Source organism: Phasianus colchicus, chromosome 3, assembly GCF_987193195.1.
Source record: "Phasianus colchicus chromosome 3, bPhaCol1.hap1.1, whole genome shotgun sequence".
In the NCBI taxonomy this organism is placed as follows: domain Eukaryota; kingdom Metazoa; phylum Chordata; class Aves; order Galliformes; family Phasianidae; genus Phasianus; species Phasianus colchicus.
This window is the reverse complement of record NC_143438.1, coordinates 8,953,674-8,977,582: the sequence shown is the minus strand read 5'-3', so window position 1 is coordinate 8,977,582 and position 23,909 is coordinate 8,953,674. Positions and strand designations below refer to the sequence as shown.

General features: G+C 45.2%; 2 protein-coding genes across 9 annotated transcripts in view; one reads left to right on the top strand and one right to left on the bottom strand.

Annotated features, from left to right (window-relative positions):
- The window catches only part of ATXN1 (ataxin 1), a 204,620-nt gene extending 194,584 nt beyond the window's left edge, over positions 1-10,036 (top strand). For all 7 annotated transcript variants that reach the window (XM_090136900.1, XM_031589391.2, XM_090136899.1 and 4 more), the window contains one exon: positions 1,935-10,036. In XM_090136900.1, the coding sequence (XP_089993026.1) occupies positions 1,935-2,465 (531 nt within the window). In that variant the 3' untranslated portion in view covers positions 2,466-10,036. The remainder of the gene's footprint in view (positions 1-1,934) is intronic.
- Positions 10,037-10,116: 80 nt separating this feature from the next.
- The window catches only part of GMPR (guanosine monophosphate reductase), a 40,739-nt gene continuing 26,946 nt past the window's right edge, over positions 10,117-23,909 (bottom strand). For both annotated transcript variants that reach the window (XM_031589393.2, XM_031589394.2), the window contains exons 8-9: positions 22,583-22,742; positions 10,117-14,241 (exon numbers count right to left, since the gene is read on the bottom strand). In XM_031589393.2, coding sequence (XP_031445253.1) covers positions 14,061-14,241; positions 22,583-22,742 — 341 coding nt within the window. In that variant the 3' untranslated portion in view covers positions 10,117-14,060. The remainder of the gene's footprint in view (positions 14,242-22,582; positions 22,743-23,909) is intronic.

Below are 23,909 nucleotides of genomic sequence, written 5' to 3'. Positions count from 1 at the left end.
CAGCTAGTTAGAACAATGCTTAATAGCAAGTGAGGGAACACATTCCAGATCAATAGATGCCTATGAACACTGTGACTGGGTCATGGATATTCTGGCATTGATCATCATCTTTATTGTTTAGTGTTGTTCATGATCACCACCGCCAAAGCAGCAGTTTTTGTTTCCGTGACTGATATTTCAGGCATGTGTTTTATATGCCACGTAAAACAGAAGCACTGCCACCTGTGAAAGCATGTTCACATCAAGAGGAACTTGTGTGTTACTGAGGATAATGCACACAAGCATGGATGATACCCATGATACCCATTGCTTTTGATGGGGTGGGGAAAGTATAAAAAGGAAAATATATATATAGCAAACAGGAAGGAGAAGACGAAGAGGAAAACTATAGCAATGTAAATGAGAAATCTGCATTCATTAGGAAAGCCTACAGCTCTGTTTGGACAGTGTGTTTCACTTAAACCTGGAAGAGATGGTAGTGCATGTTCCCTCCCCACTTCTCTTTGTCATACCCCTTGCTGGGGTGTGTGTCTTTGGAATAGCATCTCAAACTTGGGGCAGACATTTCTATATTGGACAGATGGAGCATCAAGACAATAGATTGATTGGCCTGGTCATATAAGATTGTAGCATATATTCATAGATCTTTCAAAGGTTTTTTTGTTTTTTTTTCCATAAATGGAATGACCTGTCTCATGAACTGCAGTTGTCTGCTAGGGCATGGTGTGGGTTTAATCAGTCAAAAGCCACGAGGCTTTCATGATCTGATGGCTCTGCTCTATGGGACATCCCACATCCAGCCTTCCTGCCAGGGGGGATGATGATCCATCGGGTGAAGTGCACGGGGAGCTGCCTGGGGTCCTATTTGCAGGCAGGGTGCTTCTGGGGGAGTGATATCAGTGGGGAGAGGAGCAGAGCTACCGGCTGCTGCTAACCAGGAGCCCTTGGGATGCGTTAGGTTGTGTCCTGTAGGCCATGAGTCAGAAGAGCCCAAATCCACTGTCTGAGCCCATGGACAGGCATGGCACAAAGATCAGAGGGTATTTGAGTGCTGTATCATGTTAGCCCTATGATCCACCATGAGCCAGGTCACAGAGCAGCAGACACCTGCTGCTGGTATGATCTCCTGGATATTGCAGCTGCCTGTACGGTGATGAGGTGTGATCCAAAGCTATGCATGTTTTGAAAGTGGGGTGAAGTGGGGGCTGACAGGGCTGGGCTGAGCAGTGAAATCAAGAAAGATGCTTTTCATGGGTTATAATCAGAGAGGTTGGCTGCTGGAAGAGTGGTGTGAGAAGGGCACAAGGTGGCCCAGGCCCAGGACTGCTCAGGGTAGGTGGGTTCGTTCCCACTGCTACAGACACAGCTCTGCGCACACCTGTGGCCTTCCCTTGTAAATCAACATCTTCAGCCATTTCATGTTGGTAAGTACACAGCTGCATGGGCCAAGAAGGAGAGGTGACATTCCCGAAGTCATCTAGGAAATCAGATTTTGGAGCTGGGAATAGAGCCTCTTCCAGCTCAGGGAGCCGTCCTCTGGCTGGAACGTATTGGTAAGCATGGACAAGAGGTTGAGGTACCACGAGGGCACAGCAGGGAGCAGAATTTGTGAGCTGCCAAAGCTGTTTTGCCTGCTGGGTTCCTGTGAGCATCTGGAGAGAAGTAAAGATCAATTCCTGTTGAGGTTTTGTGTTAAGTGCTGAGCTCAGAGAGTCAACACCCGTCAGAGAGTTAACACCCGTTTGACAAGGACAAGCCTGAAGTCTGGTGCACGATGTGCAGATTTCACAGAAACCAAATGGCAGCGGCACAATCCCTGCTTGACTCTCGCCAGCGACGATTGCTGGCCGCTGCGCATGTGCACCAAGGCAAAGGGCCCGTCTCACACTCTCTCCTCTCTCCCTCTCTCTCTGCTGTCTCCTCTCTTTCTGCAGGTCAGCGTGGAGGTCTTGGTAGAATACCCTTTTTTTGTATTTGGACAAGGCTGGTCATCCTGCTGCCCCGAGAGAACCAGCCAGCTCTTTGATTTGCCATGCTCCAAACTCTCAGTGGGGGACGTCTGCATATCGCTTACGCTCAAGAACCTGAAGAACGGCTCTATTAAAAAGGGCCAGCCCGTGGACTCAGCTAGCATCTTGCTGAAGCATTCAAAGAATGACAGTCTAGCTGGAAGTAGACACAGGTATGCGGAGCAGGAAAATGGGATTAATCAGGGAAGTGCACAGATGTTAGCTGAGAATGGTGAACTGAAGTTTCCGGACAAAATAGGATTGCCTGCAGCACCTTTGCTCACCAAAACAGAACCCAGCAAGCCCCCGGCAACAAGGAAGAGAAGGTGGTCAGCCCCCGAATCGCGGAAACTAGAGAAATCAGAAGAGGAACCACCTTTGACTCTTCCCAAGCCTTCTTTTATTCCTCAGGAGGTTAAGATTTGCATTGAAGGTCGATCCAATGTAGGAAAGTAAATGTTGTTTGGGGAAAGGAAATTAGGCTATCCCTTGTCATTTTTATCCAGATTACTGTACTGTAGACTAAATAACCCAGTATTTACATGTTATCATCTTATTTTAGGTTTATGTTATAACCTTGTTGTTATAGTTGCAGCTGGTATTATGCAGGAGACTGGTGCATATGTTTTTCCACAAGTGTTTGTCAGTGACTAGGTTTCCTGAGAGCTACAGAAGGGGCAGTATCTGCTTCACACACCCTTAGTGGAAATGAATGTGTTGTCATGGCTCCTGTTTTCTAACACCTCGTGTAGGACAGGGTCCAGCTGTGATTTTGTTGGGTTTTTTGTTTTTGGGGTTTTTTTGTGTTTTTTGTTTTGTTTTGTTTTGTTTTTTTCCTTGTTTTGGTTCCTGTTCCAGTTTTTGGGGGGAGGTGAGGAGAAGGGAACTGTAGCAGAGGCATGTGTCACGCGTGGTGTGCGTGTCATGTGTGGTGTGCATGTGTCACGCGTGGTGTGCGTGCTCAGCCTGAGGCAGCCCTGCAGCAATGGGGGCTCGTGAGGAGGTTTTCTTACCCCAGGTGAATGTGGAGGACACAGCCCCACAGATGTTACCAAAAAGGATCAGATGCTCTCTGACCTTGTCAACAATAAGCCAACTCTTACTCAAGATTCACAGTATATATATGTACACATATATGTGCATGTATATATATATATATGTATATATATATATTTGTGTGTGTGTGTGTATCTGTACATATATATTTCCCCCATGGGGTCCGACTGCACTGATTTTTATTCGCGAAGCAACTGCCACACCAACATTTCCTTCTGCTTGCTCGTGCAGTTCGTTGCCAGAGGCCATGCACACACACACACACACAGGGTGGCTGTTCTGCACCATTCACCCTGCGGGGCTGCCTGGTGGTGTGGGTGTGTGCGAGTGTGCGCAGGTGTGTGTGGGTGTGCAGGGAGCCTCAGGCCGGGTGATGTGCCCGGCTCAGGCTCGCTCCTGTTTCTGTGCAGTGTTAGACGCATCGGTCAGGTTATGCCATGGACATTTGCTTCCACGAGGGAGATGCATACTGCCCCTTTGAGATCACAGGCACACATCGTTTGCAGTTAGGTTGCAGATCTCGGTCTTTAACTCTATAGTACTGTTTTTGGTTCATGATTATGGACAACCGGTGCCACTTTTTTCAAGTTTCAGTGTGACACAGGAACCCGATGTTGAAGAGGAACATAGAATGTCTTTAAGCACTTAAAATGCTGTTCACACTTTATGGCTGAGCATCCTGGTCTAACGTTCAGTGCGTACTGTATCTCACTTTGATCTGCTCGGAAGGCAGCAGCAGCAAACAAACGAATCTCTTCAACACTGTAACTACACGCGACTCTGTAAAGTTTTCTCACAGGCAAGGCGCTGAAAGTTTCCATGTGGTTTCAAAGGGATGAATGTGAATTATTGAACTAGTATGTGACAGTCATTGTCCACAAAGGACTACTTAATAGGAGGCACTTTTTAAACTTTAATGCTTGAGAATGAGTTAAAGGCGTATGCGAGCTGACAGATAATAAACAAATAAGAGAGAGGAGAAAGGAAAGAGAAAAAAAATCTTTGTCCAGTGTTTTTGAAAAAGATGGACTTTAAAGAATCTTGCAATTTGCACATCTTGAGTTTATCATTTGTGTGGTATTCCTGCAGTTTTTACCTAATAATGTTGTGGGGTGGGGGGGGGTGTCTGAAAGAGCATAAACAAATGTAGCAATGACTCACTAACCTGCCTGGCTCTAGGCCGTTTCGTAGGGTTACGTTCCTTTCCCAGTCCATTTTGGTCTCCGCCATATCTGCCACACAGAACCAGGTCCTACCGGGACAGCTCTGAGAATTTGTCTTCAGACTTGCTGAGAGTTTTCCATGAGAAACATTTCTATACGTAAGCAAGGCGTAAGCCGGATGTTATTTTTCTTCTTATGATTCTTTGTTCTTTTCATTGCCTCGTTTCCCATTCGGACGACTAGATTAAGGAGTTTGGTACAGAAGGAGCTGCAGGGATGCTTAGCTCCCCATTAGGGCTGCACAGCCAGCCGCTCACACAAGGTGCTTGGCGCCTGGGGCCAACGGAGGGAGGGCCCCACTGCTTTCTGTGGGGTCTGGCTTGGGCCCTGCAGGGTTGAGCATTCACATCATTTTTTTGGTTGGTGAGTTCCCGCCTTCAGGTAGTTTTAAAGAAGCCGTACTGATGGGGAGGAAAGGAAATCAAAGTTCTGGATATTAGAAATACATTACCTAAAGCGAACGAGCCTATTTAAAATCTCGTTTTCCCTCTCCCCTAAAATGCAATGCTTTTATTTAAGAAAAGAAAGGTTAACCCCAAACCCCAGCTTTGACTCTGTTATGTGTTACTTGAAATTTAGCTCACACCAGAACTAATTGTTTTTATACCGTATTCTGGGGTGCACCAAAAAGTTGAAATATGTTTAAAATAGCTTGAAACTATTCTTGAATTTCCTTGAATTTTATTAACCTCTCAGCAGGCTACCAAACAGCTGAGCGGGTTTCTTCTCACAGTCACGCAGCTTAGGTAGTGCTTCTTCGTTAATATTTCTGCTCAGAGAAGTTGCTTAATCTTCCATATACTCTGCTCAGGGCACTTGCAATTTATTGTTTTGTTTCGTTTCCTGTTTCGTTTTTGAGCTTCGATGGTAAAGGAATAGAAAGAATCGCAGATGTTACTTGGCATTCGTACCACTATTTCTGTCATTCACACGTACTGGGAAGAAATCTCCACGAGAACCACGCGCATTCACGGTTGTGGTTGATGAGGAAGCGGGGGCTATTGAACTGACTGGATCTATTCAACTAACACTAAAAAAAAATAGAAAACTAATAAAAAAATATATAAGTTTGGAGCAATAGGAATGTATTAGTTCTGTGCTTGTATTTCAGACTGAGGAATTCTGAAATAACTGGTTCTTTCCAAACAACTGTCCCTTTCCGTGCTTTGGCTTTTGTAGGATGTGCAATACTTTACGTGCCAACGTAGACTCACCTGTGTGGTGTTAGCTAGATCTCATACCCTCTTCTGGTTTCCCCTTTCTGTTCTCTTGGAATAGTTCCTTCCATGCTTCCTTGCTTCCTTGCTTCGTTCCTTCCTTGCTTCGTTCCTTCCTTCCTTCCTTCCTTCCTTCCTTCCTTCCTTCTTTTCCTGCTAATAACTCCCTCCCCCCAGAAAGCAGTGAATCGAGGGCCAGGTGAGCCCTACACCCAGGGCTCACCGACCTCTTTTGTGTTCAGTGTGCGTGGCGTGTGAATCACGGGCCTGCCGCAGCCCCGTGTGTTTGAAATGCATGCCTCTGGCCTCCGCAGTGTAACGGGGAAAAAAAAAAAAAAAGATCCAGGAAGAAAAGCTGAACCCAAGCTCACCCCACAACCACCGAGAGAGGAGTTTGGGGTTTGTTATTTTTTTGGGGCGGGGGGGGAGGGGGAAGGGGATTTTGCGCACATGAGACCCTGCTCCCAGCTGTGGGGTGCCTCTGGCTCCAGCCTCGCGCCCGCGGCACGGGCTGCAGTGGTTGTCTTTTTCTTTGGGTCTCTTTTTTCTTTTCTTCTCCTCCTTTTTGTAGCAGGCCTGTTTAGTTTACAATGAAATGCATACAATCACCGAGAAATTAGTCAGGGCAAAGAAAATAAAACGAGAACCTCTTTATAGGGATTTCTAAAAATATCTATCTGTCTATCTATCTATCTATCTATCTAATCTATCTATATATCTCTATATATAAAATGACTGTTCCTTATAGTGTTTAACTTAGGCATTGTTTCAGTTTGTCTGGGCCACATCGCGGGGAATTGGAGTTTGATGTCACTTACCTCAAGTCCTTCAGCTGAAGCCCGAATTGGCGTTGCTGTTGACCTACTTCACAGTTTTGTATGTCGCTGTTGGGATTTTTCCCCCGATGAACCTGACGTCGGGACGAGGACGTTCCTCTGACTCCTTCAGGTCCCTCATCCCGCCGTCGCGTTCTTCGGCCGCTGTTTGTCATTTTCTCAGCGCTGGGGAAGTGACATCACTGCTCTCGTTTCCCTCAATCAAGGAACATTTAGAAATTTTTCACACCTTTTACTCAGGGATGGGGCTGGCATATGTGTGGTACACTGATGTGACCAGAAGCAGCACTTTTACTGCTCTGGAGTAGGGATGTACAACATTACCGACGAGTTTGGATTTCCTGCATCTCATGACTTTAACTTTGTAGATATCACGTAGATCGCAATACAAAAGCAGCAGGCTCAGCGTGAACTGTCGCTGTTGGTTATCATGAAAATTCACTCTGTGCAGAGATTTGTTTCACTTAAAGTGTGTTGCCAATATTAAAACGGAAATGATTCGCTTCAGGCTTGCAACTGCTAAAAACAAAATCGAGGAGAGCGGATCCTCTCCGTTTTAAACACTAATAGTGTTACTTCAGAGAGGGGCTCTCGGCGCAGCATCTGGGCCCTGGCCCTGCTGGCACTTGGACACGCACGGAGAGGTCAGCCCAAGGGCTCCATGAGGTGAAATGGGACGTGCGCTCGGACAGGTGGTTTCCTTCTCTTCCCTCCCTGCCACCACAGGTACCAGCAGAGCCTCCTCAGCGCTCTCTGGCCAGTGCTGATGTGAGAGCAGAGGGGTGAACACATCTCCAGAGTGCAGTCAGCCATTTCCTTTCCTGGTTCACCCTCCTGGCCCCCCCGAAGTCCCAGAAATAAATAGAAAAATGAGAATCGGTCAATGCAGATCTGCATACGTGTACCCACAGCCAGACAGAAGCGTTGGTTTGCACATGAATCAATCCGCGTGAATTCCGTAAGCCTACACGTCCACTTATTTTCCTGTCCCAAGGACAGTTTGGTGTCTGTGTCAATAGGGAAATCCCAAACGAGTTGCACACCTCTACTCCAGAGTACAATTTCTTTTACATAGACGACCTCGCTTCAGATGTGTTACCTTTACTGATAGGATCTTTTCTTGTAGCACTATATCTTGTGGGAATATTTTTTGATGTAAACCTAATTTGAGAAGCTTATTAAAAATAGAAACTTTTTTTGAAGCACTCACATTGAGGAGTACAGGTAATGTTTTAAAAATTGCACAAAAGAAAAATGAATGTTGGAATGATTCATTCAGTGTTTGAAAAAGAGATGGCTCTGTTTGAACAGTGAGTTTCATACCTTGTTTGTAAAAAAAAAAAAAAAAAAAGTTTTTAAATACAAAAGCAGAGAAAGGTTGAAAGTTACATGTTTTTTGTATATAGAAATTGTCATGTCTAGATGATCTGATTTGTATTGGCTTTGGCCAGGAAGAATTATTACTTAAAAGGCTCTTAAAGAACAACTGTGCTTAATTTTCTGTTCGTACTACATGGGTCCCGTTTCTGGGGAGTGGAGTCGTGCTTCACACTGTTTATTCCTGTGCTGAAAACACACCTTGGAGCAGCAGTTCTCGAGTGCGGCTGCCGGGCACTTCAGAGGGTGGCTCTGCTGTGGGATTTGGCTCCCGGTCCCTCCTGCCTGCACCGAGGGACAGGGCTGGTTTGGGGGAGGCCTGGCGATGCCCTTGGGGATCCTGCACAAAGCCTCTCGCTCCCATTTTTTCCTCTCTCTGGGATGCTGTTCCACTTTTTTTCAGCACTTCCTGTTCCAGACGAAACCCAAAGAGTATAATCCTGAGCAAGAAGTGTTTATAACAAGGGATCCTAGCCCAGTGCCAGCAGCAGGGCTGTGCCCGAGGCCACGTGGCCTTCGGGCCCCTTCCGCTGCCCCCTCTCCCCGCTGCCGGGAGCAGACACACCAGACAGGTTTCCAGTGATGATCTCGGTTGCTCAAGAGACCGGTGTTTGTTTTCCAGAAGCCCAAAGGAGAGAATCCTGGAGCCATTTTTGAGGAGAGGGTCTCTTTCTAGTCCAAAGATTGAGCTGGGCAGCTGGCGGCCGGCGGTGGGGCGACATCCCAAAGCGCTCCCATCCCCTGCAAGGCGGTGACCGCTGTGTCCAGGTGTCCCCGAACCAGGAGGAACGGCCCCAGTTGCGTTACAATGAAGTGCATTCAGCCAATAGGTAGTATTTATACAATAACAGTCTCTAAGGTTTCTGTAGGTTTTTTTTTTTTTTTCTTGTCGTTATCTGAAAGGACTCAAGTCTTCCACTGAGGATTTTACGGAGGCTTCACCAAGGTTGTTTCTTTTTTGTTTGCTTCTGTTTCGAGCGGTCAAAGCTCCTGCACCCATCCCCTCGCCCATGCAGTAGGCATGCATTGGAAGCGCTGTGTGCAGCAGGCGTTAAGTCACTCGTTGAGCTGTCATTGCTGTACTACTGGATTGCTGACATGCAAAAACCCCGGGGCCGGACCCATGGCCTCGCGGTGTCAGCCGAGGCGGGGATCCCCCTGGGGTTTGCTTTAAGAGCCGAGGACCCAATTGCTCTCCTTTCGAAAGCAGTCTGCAGAACTGCCTGAGCCGGCGGGTGGGGTCTGGGAGCCGAGCGTGAGCGTGGGCCGAGGGCGGCTGCAGGTGGCTGCATTGGCATCTCTGTCTGGCCATTGGGCTGGCCTCTTCGCAAAGTTACTAATCTGTTAGGGCGTAGATACAACCTCTCACGACAGTCAGCTAATGTTGAAACTCACTAATGTTATGTATTTGCTCTTTTTTTTTTTTTTTGAATAATATATTAACTTGTTGAACACTGTTCTTTTGGCAGTGTTAAAAGGGGGGGGGGGGGGGGAAGGGAGGGCAGGGTTACAGGCAGGGGTTTCCCAACCTTTTTCAGTTCGGGTGAGCTACTGAAAACCGTTTTGTACTAGCTATGTCACCGTGCTGGCAGCCGGTGGGCTGGGGCCGGCTGCGAAAGCGCTTGGCCAGGGGCCTTGCCGGGTGAGGGTCTGCCATTCTTCAGCGTTTCTGAGGTCCTTTATTTTTGTTCGTTTGTTTTTTTTCTTCTCATTTGGTAGTACTCATGAGGGTTGTTGCAAATCACACTTCCAGCGTAGTTCCTAGCGTAGGCCCAGTAAAAGGGATATCGCAGCTTTGTGTTGGGGAGAAATCGAGCTGACATGGCCAGTACAAAGGAGAAATAGGGAGGGAATAACGTTTTGCACCTTATTGAAAAGAGGAGAAGATTTTAAGTGCATACAGACATAGTTAAGAGCTTTTATTGTGACAGGAGAACTTTTTTCCATATGCGTGCATACTCTCTGTAATTCCAGTGTAAAATATTGTACTTGCACTAGCTTTTTTAAAACAAATATTAAAAAAAAAAATGGAAGAATTCATATTCTATTTTCTAATGGTGGTGTGTCTATTTGTAGGATACACTCGCGTCTGTTTATTGAATTTTATGGTCCCTTTCTTTGATGGTGCTTGCAGGTTTTCTAGGTAGAAATTATTTCATTATTATAATAAAACAATGTTTGATTCAAAATTTGAACAAAATTGTTTTAAATAAATTGTCTGTATACCAGTACAAGTTTATTGTTTCAGTATACTCGTACTAATAAAATAACAGTGCCAATTGCAAACGCGTGCTTTGTCTTTATGAGCAGCAGCTGAATGTGGCATCGCACTCCTCTGAAAGCCCTCTGCCCCATTTCCTTCCCCCCACCAGGAATGCACCGTGCATGGCATAAAACCTTCTCAGACTTTTGGAGTGAAGCTCTTTATTGCATAACAAAACTTCCCATGGACAATTTCCAAACGCGATACATGACCGTGTCCCTGGCGCTGGAGGCATCGCAGACACGTGCTGGCTGCAGGGAGGGCAGATGGTGCCATCACCATCTCAGCAGTGCGGCGTGGGGCAGGGAAATGGCTAAGGCTCAGCAACTCTGCGTGGCTGATTATATAGAAGCTTCTTAAAGCTGTCGCAGGCAACACCAAGGAGTTCTAGACTATTTATTTACGTGTGAGAACTTCAACAACAGTACACAAGGTATCAAGTCAATGCTAGAGAGGGCATCTGAAAGACCCCAAAAGAAGCAAAGGAAGTACTTGGTTCAGAAAAGGCTTTGAACTCTCAAAGTGACCAGGTCTGAAAAAAAATAGGAGTTCCCATCTCAGGACGCTAAGGTCTGGCTAATTGCTGCCCTGGTTCTTGCTCTTCCCCAGTCCCTTCTCCCTGGCAGAAAGGAAGATGCAGGCACACTGGCATGGGAAACGCTTCTCCAAAAGTAAGCAGAGGCTCCTCCTGCCCAGCTCCTCACACTTGCAGGGTCCCCCACATCCTACATTCAACTCCATGCCCTGAGGAGAGAAGAAAGATGCACAGAAGAGCACGGCCCAAGAGGGAGCCAAGTGCCTACTGAGTGCACGCACTCATTTCTTTCAGAAACAAGAGCCCACGTGGCTTGTTCTGCATCTGGCAGAATACTGCCAGGCTTGTCTGAATAGCGTAACGTGGCCTTTTTCATCTCTGTTTACAAATTTTGGTGTACCCAATTCAACCACTGTGGAGCCAGTGGTGCCACAACTCAGCACTGGCTCTTGTGTGCTCAGCTTAGCAATTACCTGGCTGGGGAAAGCAGGTGTGACCTTAGCCTACAGTGCTGCTCATCTCCCATGCTCCTGTAGTGGGGAGACATGGGGCTGGGGTGGCAGGGTTAAAGAAGACCAGGTCAAGCAGAATCACCCAAAAGTAAGCACTTAGAAAATGTACAGATGTTCCACAGAAGGGCAACAAGTAACAGAAAACCAGGTAAAATGTGCAGGTGAGGTAGATCTGCAAATGGCACATGGCATTTTGTGGTCTTGGTGTGGACCATCCCACCAGGCACAGCACACCCCAGTTCCTTGCCAAAGTGGCTGTGGGCTTGTGCAGGGCACAGTACCTGGGGCTACGAGAATACAAGGGCAAATGAGGAGGCACAGGGCTGGGTGCTAAATGAGGGCTCCACCTTGTCTTTGTTCCATATGCAAGGAGGGCTGATTTGGGGGAGTGCAGCCTCTGAACAAAACTAATATGTACTTCTGGGGGAGATACAGCCATGCCATAGGTTCACCTTTTCTGCAGCTGATCCTCCCTCCTGCTCTCTCTGGAGACAGAAGGAGAAAACAAAAAGAACAGGAGCTGCTTCTCAAAATGATGGCAAGAGCTGCTATTCAGAAAACCAAATACCTTAAGTCCATGCTTTACCAGCCATCACTCTTACTGTCAGCGTCACTGGAGAACTGGGGACAACTCTTACTACCAATTTACTCTCACCTTTTCCTATTGGCACTGGTCAGAGAAAGGTGCACGTGGCTGTGGTAAGCACACAACTTGCCCAGGGAGAGGCCCCCACACTCACCACCCTTGCAGAGAGGCAGCCCCCCATTACCCCAGCACCAGTCCTTTGGAAAAAGAAACTGTTTGACAGAGATGTCACAAAGCTGCTCTGTTCAGTGTTCTGATCTTTTTAGAAAAATGTTTATAAATATATATCCTATGCGTCTATGTATTTCTTAACTTTCATTCAGCAATGTAGCTAAAAAAAGTAGAAAAGCAATAGTGAGTGTAGGCATGAGACCAGCACACTGCTGCATGTCCCACGTATGAAGGCACGAGTGCAGAGACACATCTGTGGGCAGGCCTGCAACGTGACAGCCTGACGCGATCTAATCCTGCTCCTCACAGGGCTGTTCATTTGCCTTTACACCCTACACTTCACATCATGTACATAAAGGCATGGTGACCTCCTACAGTTGTACTGATGCACAGAGTAATGCTGCCTGTACTTGAGGCTTAGTGAGGGTAAGAGCAGGATTTGTGAAAAAGAAATTGGGCATCTTCTAAACATGATGCCGTCAGGCTTGAGGAAACAGAGATCAAACCCTTTATCACAGGGTTTGCATCTCTTCTACATTCAGATTCCTGTAAGAGATCCAGCAGGAAAGACGGTTCTCAAACTCAGCATGGGTGTAACCTGTGCTCACATGAAGGCCCTTATTCATCTCCAAAATAAATGAAAGGGTCATATCACAATTAAGACTTAACTCCTACATGTTTAATGGAAGACATTTAAAATAGGCCATTTAGAAGATCTACTGAGCCTTTCCTAATGTGCACAACAGACTTAAAACTCACTGGGCATCAGTTTGTGGCCTAGATATGCTCTCACAATGGCCAGTGGTACCAATACTCATGCACGGCTTTTTGAGCAGTCCCTCAAATGAGCTTAAATCTAGAGATCCTCTTTGCTATTCCTCTTCCTACAGATCACTCATTTGCTTTTCAAAGGAAGCCTGCCTCTTTCCACAGATATCTGCAGGAGGGAAAAGTAAGGCTCTGAAGTACCGAGGTAACAACAGCTGTATTATGATCTCAGCAGCACTTCAAAGTAAGTGGCCAAGCATTATTAATTCATTGCTGTTCACTTTTACATCATTTATCATAACGAGCTACTGTGGTATTCATGTGGATGCAATGTCTATTTCCAAAGAAATTTCACTGTGATTTATCAATTAATTAGTGGGCCATAAAGTGTTATCCAGAGTCTTAAACATTCATTACTGCCTTTAGAACAAATGCTTTAACTCAGTCTTGGCCTACCAGTGTCCTGCAATCAGGCTCCTCTGCTGAAAACTCCCTTTTGCTTTTCACAATGTCAAGGATTGCAAAGGAGTGGTACCAAGTAGCTAAGAAGTGAATTTGATTCCTCCAACCTCAATCACCTGGCCACAGGCAACGCACAGCACAACATTTTTACATCTCTGCTAAATGGACATGAACAGGCAGAAAACTTAAATGGGAGCAGGGAGGGCTGTGGAGAAACCTCCCCTCGGTGAGTTTACTGTTGCTGAGTTTCTATGTCTTAAAAATCTGATCACAGAGCACAGGGGAAAGCAGCAACCCACGCAACACAATTACTGCATGCACGTAAAGCAGGCAAGCTCTGAGATGTTCTCTCCTGAATGATCTCCACAGACAGGGGCAGGGAAGACAGCATGGGGTTGCTACACTTAGTGCCAGCTTCTCTGCAGAGGCTGGTCCATGGAGAGGTTTCACTAAAAATGGCAGTACCAGCCCTGTGAACAGAGAGTGAAAGAGACCTGGCATTTTTATCATCACAGCAAGAAGCCTCAGCCACCTCTGACATCCTGCAGGCTGGCAGCCCTGCCACAAGCATCCAACATTTTGCCACAGGAAAGGTGAAGACAATTTGATTTTTGATCCCTCCACTCAATTCCTTGTAGCTTTTTCTCTGGAGGGTGCACTGTCAGAAGCAATGGTAGCTGACAGGTCAGTCTTAACAGAGGGAATGTGTGTATGTGTGCAGGTGCAACAGCCATGTCTGTACAAGCCAATTCCTTGCTAACTGAGGTTTCAGCAACTATTTATCAGAGGAGAAAGAACAGATGAAGAAATGTTGATTAAAAAATAAATCAGGCACAGTAAAAGATGAGGCTATTGCATTTTGAATCAATGGCACTGTGTTAACAGCACAGCCTTCCCCTTTCAAATCCAAGCCATCATGGCTATGAGACTGCCATTCATAGAGAGAGGAGTTTGCCATTAATGCAATGTGGAGGAGAAATCAAAACAGACCAACAACCTTTCCTGCTCCTCTCCTCCCATCTCTTTCCAGTCCCCCCGTCCTGGGCTATGAGAAGACCTGGCTGTGCTGCTGGGTGACCCGGATGAATGTTGTTCTCCTGCTCAGTTCCTTGAGTTTGGCAGCTCCCACGTAGGTGCAGGTGGAACGCAGCCCTCCAAGGATGTCCAGGATGGTGAGTTCCACATCTCCTTTGTACGGTACCTCCACAGTTCTGCCCTCTGAAGCCCTGGAGAAGAGATTGGTTACTGCATTTATTTTTTACTTACGCAAAACATAACAGCGTGTTTACTGAAGCAATGTGTGGTACAGTTCACTGTTATTCCCTCAGCTTTATTGCTTGTTTATCTGTTGTTCCTTGCTGCTCTCAAGCACTGAAATGTTTCAACTCCCGTCACCAATACTATGAACCAGAAGAGGACACATCTCGTGTATATTTCAATATTCTGTATCTGTCCTTACAGATCTGCCCACCCCTCCACTCCATCATACACTATCTCCAAGGGAAGCTTCCAGGTTTACTGAAAGACAGATTTGACCTTGACAGTGTCAAGCTTTAAAGGAATGGCCAGGCTTAGGCCTCATGTGAAAATGTGGGAGCTGAGTCTCAGCAGGTTCTGGGCAGCAGATCTCTGCAGGGCACTCTCCCACGCCCTTGATCAGACACAGAAATGTTCCGGCTGTCTCCTACTGGCCCAGTTCCTCAGGCCCAACACAGATACAGTGAGAAACCTGTTACAGAAAGCTGCAGCAGAGCTGAGCCCAGAAGCAAAGAAGTGTGCTAGCACATTTCAGAGGCAGGCAAAAAGGATAGCAAAAAACAAAAACACTGTGAATACTATCAAGTATGGGCACATGCCAACACAGGTTTACACTGTCCCCAAGAGCACATCTGAAAATAAGAGATTCCAAGCAAATAACTTTCATCTCTTCCCCCTCAGCTTTCTCACGCACAGCAATTCCTCCTGCAGCAGAGTTCCCCCATCACAAGCTGATCTTTAGACCAAGCTTGTGCTGCACCACACTATCTGTCTGAGTTGGAGAAGGCGGCCTTGGGAAGGGGTCTAACAGATGACAACAGCTGGCAAACTTTACTTTGGACTTAAATCCTTATCCTTGTGTTTCCTTCCTCAGAAACGGCTGAGATTTCTGTATGTCATGCAGATAGAGGATTGACAGCTGAGGACTCAGCTTTAAATGCTTTTTGGATGGCACTTCAGTATTATTAGAGTTTGAAATGTGGAGGGGAAGAGGGGATTGCTGCTCTTCTCTCCTATAAGAGTTCAAAATGATGGCTGGGATCTGTCATTGTTGTAAATGTGGCTTTATTTACTTTTCCCTTAAACAAGTTGTCTAGGGGATAGTGCTTGAAAGAAAGGGCATGCCTGTTTGGAGGCTCCATTTGCAAATCATTAACAACAGCACCAGCAGCTATGTAGAGGTACTTGAGTGTGAGCCTGGCTATATTTCATTCTGTTAGTTTAAATGCAAGGTCAAAGCCCTAGGGAGACAATAAAGGAGAAGTGTTAATATGCCATGTGAATAAGGAACCATGATTAATTTCCTTACATCTGATGAGTAATTGACTCTTTCTTGCAAGAAACTCTTAAATAAACACTGTAATAAGTGGCCAATGGAAAATGTACATACTGCTGCTACCTAGCAGACTGCACTGGGGCTCAGTGGTGTGTTGGGACTCTGCTGCAGGAGTTGACAAGCTTTTACTTTTAGCCCTAGTGCCAGCAGCATGAGAAGGCTCAGCCACAAAAGGACATAAAAGTGGCCCTGCTAACAATTTTGCAGCTTGTTTTTTGACCATGCCTATGTCCTCCAGCCAGAGTCTAGAGCTTCAGCTCAGCCTCCAGGGAGCCTTCCATGAGACTACTGTGACTGCACACTGGGGACTTGGGGAAAACTGTATTTTATTTACTAGATCTTGCCATCTGAAAGAGCCCTACCACTAGATGGGACAAAAAATGCAGCTTTTTCTGCACTTATGCATGATAGTCCATTCAATTCATGCATGAGTGCCAATGAATTGATGCAAGAATGTCCCCGTCAGTTCAAGCATAAGCACCCAGTTAATTCTAGCATGGGTGTTGTGTGAAGCATTAGCTGCAGGGTTTGCTAGCAGAGAGCTGACTGGAAAATGAAGTACTTAGAGGCAGCCTCAGTCACAGTGGTTAAACAGACCTGCAGTAAGGGGAGCATTACTCTGAGGACTGTGAGCACTTGGTGGTCCTTTTTTCAGAACAAAATTTTTAAAACATGGGACATTTACAGCCACTGCCACTGAGAGATGCCCATTCTGGCTTTGGAGATCAAACAATTATCGAAGTGGTGATTGCTAAAACCACAACCCAAAAGCTCCCATAGCTTGGCAGTGTTACTAGTGCTCACTGGTATCAGCTGAAACACAGTCAGAATATCAAGAGGTGACCCAGAAAAGCATGCTGGAAGACAGGTCTGAGATCAGCCCTAAGGAAAATGCTGGGAGTCCAATTTTATGTTCAGTCTTGAGGAAAAAAAAAGTGTCAAGAAGGGCTGAAAATTCTCCCATTCTACATGTTGTGACTTCCATATGCTTCTGAAGAACAAGGACTATAAGACAGAACTGGGACAGAAGTCTGTGCTCGTGAGGACAGTGCATACCTATGCTCAGTAAATGTTAGGTCTGTAGAGCAAGGGCCAAGAGACCTAAGCTCATTGGTGCATCATCTTACTCCCTAGATGGGGAAGTGCCCACAAGGCAGTATTGTGAATGTTGAACACTCCAATGGTCTCATGACCCTACTGGTACCTTCAACACTGGTGTCAGTCTTTGCTTGTATGATCTTAATTGTTTGCTTCTATGCTAAAGCACAGTGAATAACTTGAATTACTGTTACGTTCTTAGTGATTCGTTTTGAAGGAACAAGACGTAATACTCATAGGAAGCATTCAGATCATAATGGTGTTAACACTGATAATCTAGTCCATGGGCTTTGTAAAAGGATATCTACTCAAATTGCTGTGGCTTTCTGAGTTACGTGTTTAGCAGGAGCAAAGCATGACATTTGTAGTAAGTACGTACTGAGACTGTTATATCAACCTCTAATCTCATCCACAGGGATGAAGGGGGAAGCTTGTTGTTTGGGCTGTGTTACTGTTAACCCTAATACTCTAGTCTTGTTGGGGCAAGCTGTGGAGTTTATAACAGGCAACAGTTCAGACTGTGCTAACAAATCCTGCCACCTGGAGAGTGGCTGGAATTTTACTAAGTGTATGCATATGTTGCTGTAATATTCACATCTACAGTCTGGCCAGGGGTGAAGTCTGAAGGATATATAACCAAACTGACACCAACTCCTGTAATATGATACCCAGGACAGAGTAATATTTTACTAAGTGCACTGTTACAGTATTAATCTCTGCTTTCTTGTGCAAACAGAGGAAGAGTGGAGTTTAAAACTGATATATATCAAGATTGTGATGATGCTGAAAGAGTTCATAATGAAGTTGGGGGAGAACACTACATCTCTGCTCATGTGCCTTTAAGAAAGAGCCAGCAGCCTCTAGAAGATGTGCGTGGATGCATCTGAGAAGCTACACAGCTGGAGATACACCTTGCAAGGAGGTGCTCCATGTCAAAGGGGTCCCAGAAGGACCGAATTCGGTGTTGGCTTAATTACCCAAATCACTGATTAGAAGTATATGTTAGTTGGCAATAAGTCAAAATAATTAAAAGTTTCCCTAGTTGAGGCTGTTTTGCCAGCGTGGACTGCCCATTCACATGGATTACAAGGTGTGTCACAGGACCTGGCACACTTGGCAGAGGGCTGCGTAAGCATGTCAGCAGGAACTGCTGAGGGATTTGCAGCTCTGACGCTTGGAGCCATGATGTGAAACGAACCCTTTCTCAGGAAAGAAAGGTGAAGAAGGAGCAACTGGGTCTCCCAGCAGCTGGGAATGGGTGTGCCCAGATGCTTCTGGCAGACTCTATGTCTCTTGCCACTGAACAGCAAACAGAAAGGGAAAACGATTTGCTCTAGATATTTTGCATGGGTCTAATCTGTGGTACGTGCCCTCACTCGCAGTCAGCACAAGATTGCTGCAGGCATGGACGGATGAGCACCACAGATGGGGATCCTGGCAGGAAGGGTGTGATGGAGTGATGGTGTTCTGTCAGTCTGGCAAAACATGGACCATGGCAAAGGGTTCAGACTGTCCTGGCGTGAGGCAGTCTCACAAGTGGAGCATTTAAGAGATGGCAGGAATTGGGGGGCAGGTCTTTCAGGCTGTCATTTGAGATACAGAAAAAGATGGTAAGTAGCAGCCAGATGCTGATGCTATTCTGTCTCTGTGGCCCAAATTCCACCCCTAGTTAGTTTAAATACCAAAGCTAGCTCAGTAGCAGCTGTGAATTGCTAGGTGACCACAGCAGGGCTGCAGTGTGTCTTTTGTATGTTCACATAAGATCTTAGAAGGGTTAACAAAAGCAAATTGGCTCTAACTGAACAATACCGTGGTCTCTATCCTTACTTGCCTTATTTTCTCTCTCCCCAAAAAAGAATCTTAATAGGTGCCTTTCAGAAATTCCCAGCTCTGATCCATGCCTTGTAAAAGGGGGTAAAAATGTAAAAATAAACCAATAAGTAAATGGCAGACAGCTAATGAGACAAGGTCCAAAGATTCCATGCAAATTAAATGTGTTCAACCTGACACAGTCATTACAAAAACAATTACACACATGACTTTATTCTTACTATAGCTATCTCACCTTACCCATCAAATTTAATTTCTCTGTTTACTGGAGGTTCAGGTTCTCCAGCCAGAATGTGTAATTTTCAGAAGTTGAAGTTCAGTGACAAGCAGTCTGATTCTGCAGGGGGCTGTGCACAACGAGCTCTGCACTGCTTGAATAAAACATTGAGTGCTTAGGTTCTTCTGAAGACAAAACAACTTATTTGGGTCACTGGTAGGGATTTACAGCTGGGCTTTTAAAACCTGCATAAAGAAGTCCCACTGACTTGATAGGTTTGAGGTATCCAGCATCTAAAATGCTGAGTTAGAACCCTTGTGGTTCAAGTTTGCCATGACCTAAACTAGTAAGCAATTAAACTTTCAGTAAGTTTTTCTACAAAAGTAATTGAAAGAAAACCATTTCTGATCATCCCTTCCATGCCCAGTGCATTTGCTGTACTGGATAACTGACAGTTGATTTTTTTAATCTACAATGACATTCATCATGCTGGTGGGCCAAGCAAGAGCAAGACTAAGGCTGGTAGGGATAGCCAGCTTCGCGTTGTGGCTGCAGCACCAACAAAATGAGAATCATCTCCTTACAGTTAACAGCTGAGACTTACAGGCTTCATGCTTGGAGCTGTGGTAGCTAGCAGTAGACTGGGGAACTCCTGCTATGTTACCTATTGGTGGCACAAAAAAAGCAGCTTCTCAAAAAGGACTGAAAATTTCAGATTATACTTCTGCTCCCCTTGTTGCTGGGTTTCAGAACTAGATCCCCAGGGGACTTTTAATATTAGGATACAAAACATAATATGGCTATGGATCAAGCAGAACTTGATAGTAGTATTGTCCACAAGGAATTGAAGGGGTCTAGACCAAGCCAAATATAGCACTTTTCTGTACATCCTTTAATCTTACAAGACATAAACTTGCATTTTCTCATTTCTAAGGGGAACCACTGTTAGTTAATTCTCCTGCTGGGCATACTTATTTTCAGATTACATGCACATGTAACTAGGTAAAGCAGAATTTAACAGCTGCCTTACTTCTTTGTCCCACTGCTACAGCAAGGTTTCCTATACTTCTCCTATGACTTCCAGCAGCACAGTGGTGGCCAGATACTAAATGCCTATGTTGTTGCACTGATTCCTGTGCAGCATGCTTGATCCTGTTCTCTCAGAGAGTGACCATTAACCATATACCTGAACAGCATCAGGACTTTCCCATGCTAGACATAAGTGTAGAGTAGGAAAGGACAGTGAGTTACCTCAGATAAAAGGTTAACAGCACCTCTTTGTAAGCAGTTGCCACTTTTACATGGTAAAAGAATTACTAGTGCCACGCACTGTAAGCATTTCTTCAGAAACTTTGATGCCAAACATTATCTGGGGGCAAAAAAGGTTCAACAAATGTAGATTGCTTCTGTGGACTTGGGTATGAAACCACTGTGAATCACAGCTCAGAGGTATGCAGAACATCTCACTGATGCATCCTTTCAGCTTGTCCCAGATGCAGATGAGCTCCTCCTTCTACAAATAGCCAACTGTGCTTGAAAGCAAAAGCACACTGAACCTGCTGTGCCAAAAGAGCCTTGCAGGTTAACCAGGTGGACAGTCAGTCACATGCTTTGCTCCTAAAGGCAACCCATTGCTGTTGTCAGAGTAAGCTGTATCTCACAGGCAGTGGTGCTTTTAAGCTCGTACAGGTACAGTCAATATGAAATAAACAAAATCCTTTGCACATTGCTCTCTAGCTTCTGACCTGAGCCACAGAAAAGAGGTACGTGGGCTCAAGTCAAGAAGAAAGGGTACGTTCCACTCAAGAAATGTAAGTGCTCCTCAGGCAAAAGGTAGAGGTATCTCTGTTTCCTTCTTGTCCAGTCAGATGGACAAAAATCTTGGCTTGAGAATCTGCCAGAATATAAATCCTCTCCTCAAACCACAGTGCTTATTTTATATTTCTCCTTGTCAAACATCTTTACTTCTTGCAAAAGAATGACCTTGGGATATGACAAAACTCAACTCAAACTTCTTTGCCCTTGAAAAAACTCTTTACTATCATCTCTTCTCCCCATGTCCTACTGATATTTTTCTCCTCAGAAGTCTTCCTCAGAATGTAGTTCTGAGCCATGCTCTGTTTAGTAGGCACAGACTACCAGATAAGTGCAGCACCCATAAGCTCTCTATTTCCCCATCTTCATATAGAATTCTATTTTAATGAGCCTGTGTTTTCTGCCAGACCAGAAAAGTTAATGACTTTATTAGTCACTGGGTATCTCCTGCACAGTGTCTACCAATAATCCTCAGTCTCTATTACCATTGCAGCTTCAGAGTTCATATTTTAGGCCAAAGGAAAGTGGTGTAAATGCTTGAATAGGCTGTATCCTACCATTTTGTAAAGTGCTGGAGGTACTGCTGCACATTTTTATGGTGCATTTCAACTCTTGACAAGTGTCAGACAAACTACACAAGCTAATGTTGAGGTGGGAGATGGAAGGTGGGATCAAATACGCTCTCTAGCTGGTGCTATATCTGATACGTGTCTCCTTCTTTGCCATGGATCTATCAGCACATAGAATCAGAGAATGGCTTGGGTTGGAAGGGACCTCAAGGATCATCAAGCTCCAACCCCATCTTCGTGTCAAAGCATGAATTCCATTTTGTTTTGTAAATATCAATCTGCTTTTCATTCCATACTGTCACCTTTACAGTGTTGCAACTCTTGCCCAGGTAGCAGATGAACACATCAGGGAAAAAAGCATGCCAGGACAGTTGTGCAGCAGACAGGGCCAGTAAGACTCATCCATCTTAAATGACTGGAACAGTGGGAAAAGTCACTGGCTTTGAGATCCTTACTAACAGACAGCACTCTATCAGATAGGACCAGAGTCTAAATCTACACCAGTGGAGGAGATTTCAAAGCGACACCTTCAATCACGACACCAAAGCGACAACATCAGCATATCATGACTCTAACACAGTATGCAAGAACGATGTTGTCTCAGGGCAGTGCAATACCTGCCATTAAGGGAAAACATATGAGAAGTTTTTCTGGAGTCATCTGCTTTTTCAGAAAGTAAGAATTCTCAGCAGTTTCAGGAGTAAAGTAGCAATGGACAAGATTCCTTTACAAAGCCTGTCTGCCTTCCCTTCCCCAAGCATTCTCTCTGAGGGTTTTATCAAGCTCCCACAAGCTATATGATTTCGGGAAATGGATAATGGGGTACTCTGGTGCTCTCTTACCCCAAAAGGAGTGAGAAATATGTACTGCATGATTGTGCTGTGTAAAAAGACTGCCAAAAAGCCAGGTGTGAGTACAGTGGCTACAGCCTGTGACTGGGAGGGCTCTGATGGTCTTGGGCTCTTGGTACTGTTACAGCTGTTACGCAGCACCAAACTGGGGGTAATCCCAGCTTCACTGATTCACCAGGCACTCGCTCTTTGCAAGCAGAAAGAAGCATATGGGCCAGCTGGGAATCCATACACCAACAGGACACACAATCTGCTTAAAGAGAGAGCCAGAAACCACAGCTTGGTGTGCCATGTACCCACATGTAATTCACACACATCTTGAGAGACCCAAAGGTCAGAACAGTGATGAATGGTTTCCCAGTTTGAAAGTATGCTGAACTGGTTGCAACTGAGTGAAAAGGGTTGCTCTCAGCTAGCCACCCCCAGCTCCTTCTCCCTGTCTCCTCTTTGATGTCACCCCTCCCAGAGATCAGATGCTGTGTTGCTAATGGATTCCTGAACAAGAACAGAAACACAGGCCTGTTTGCAACACATGGCTTTTGCAGAATTCACTTTCAGAAGTTATGTATTTGCAATTGCTAGAGAAATTCTTACCTGTATTCAGCAACACCTCCTGCATGCTTCTTCATGGCTGTATCAGAGCTCATCCCATAGAAGAGTTTAACTTTCTTGCCATTCTTTTCTATAATCTCTCCAGCACACTGGTCGTGGCCTGCAAACATTCCTCCAAGCATGACAAAATCAGCACCGGCTCCTGTGATCAGCAGAGTGGTATGTAAGTAAGATGGGAATGGAGAGATGGTGAAAGACAAAGCAAGAACACAGTAGTATTCAAAAACAACTGACAGTCTTACACAGATGGGTACAGAAAGTCTTCTTTGTAATACATGCAGTAAACTTGAAGAAATGCTTTACTGAAGAGTTGAAACACTGAATTCTCTGATATTTTAAATTGAAAGAATCACTTTCTTTTGTGGGGCCAAAGGTGTAAGATTATTCTACTCCACTCCACACTCTTTATTTTCAAATTGTTTTTATCCCTTAGTTTACAGAAGTATCTGAGCACGTCTCCTTAACAACTACTATTGTGACTGCAATACTCAGAAGCCCTAATAACAGGGTGGAACCTGTTCCTCTCTGTGCTATACAAAGAAGAGGACAGCTCCTGCTTGAAAGCTCTGAAGCATAAAGGCTGTGAATGGGAATGTGTCCTCAAGGAAGGTATACCCATGAATGTCCTACTCCCAACGCTGACTTAAAACACTCAGATTTTTTAATGAAATGATGGACTTTTTCAAGCCATCAGCTATATTTGTCCAGTGCAGCACAGGATGATCTGGGGATCAGGATGGGTCTGCATTTGTTTCCTTTTAGGTTGTGTAGTACCTGGCATGCAGCACAAAATAGGTTTGCTGGTAGCTACAACTCCTAAATAATACAATTATTCAAGTGCTGAGTGACAACACTGAATACCCAGTCACATTTGCTCAGTCTGCGCATCTTCCCAGGCTTGGCAAATCATGAAATCAGTCTCCTGAGAGTAAAATAAGCATTTTCAGAATTACTCTTAGTTTTCCAAGACTGATTGTGATTTCCAATATTTCCAGCTGTACTGGAACTATTCCATCAGCAGCTACTCCTGTGACATTTTGTCTTGCTTGGAGAAGTTTGGCTTTAACTCTTTTATGAGGCTGTGGTGACCTATCCCTGAAACTCTCTGCTTCATCCATACGCATGTTGCAGAACAAGCCTCCTCTCTGCTCAGCAAAAGAATTGGCAAAAGGACAGGGATATAATCCTCACTTCCTAGAAAGCAGGTGAGCCTGAATTAGCCCCACCTAGTCATGAACATGTCCAAAGACACTAGGGAGATCCTAGGCTAGGTAAGTCTGGAACTTAGGATTTGGTCTGATATGCCTCT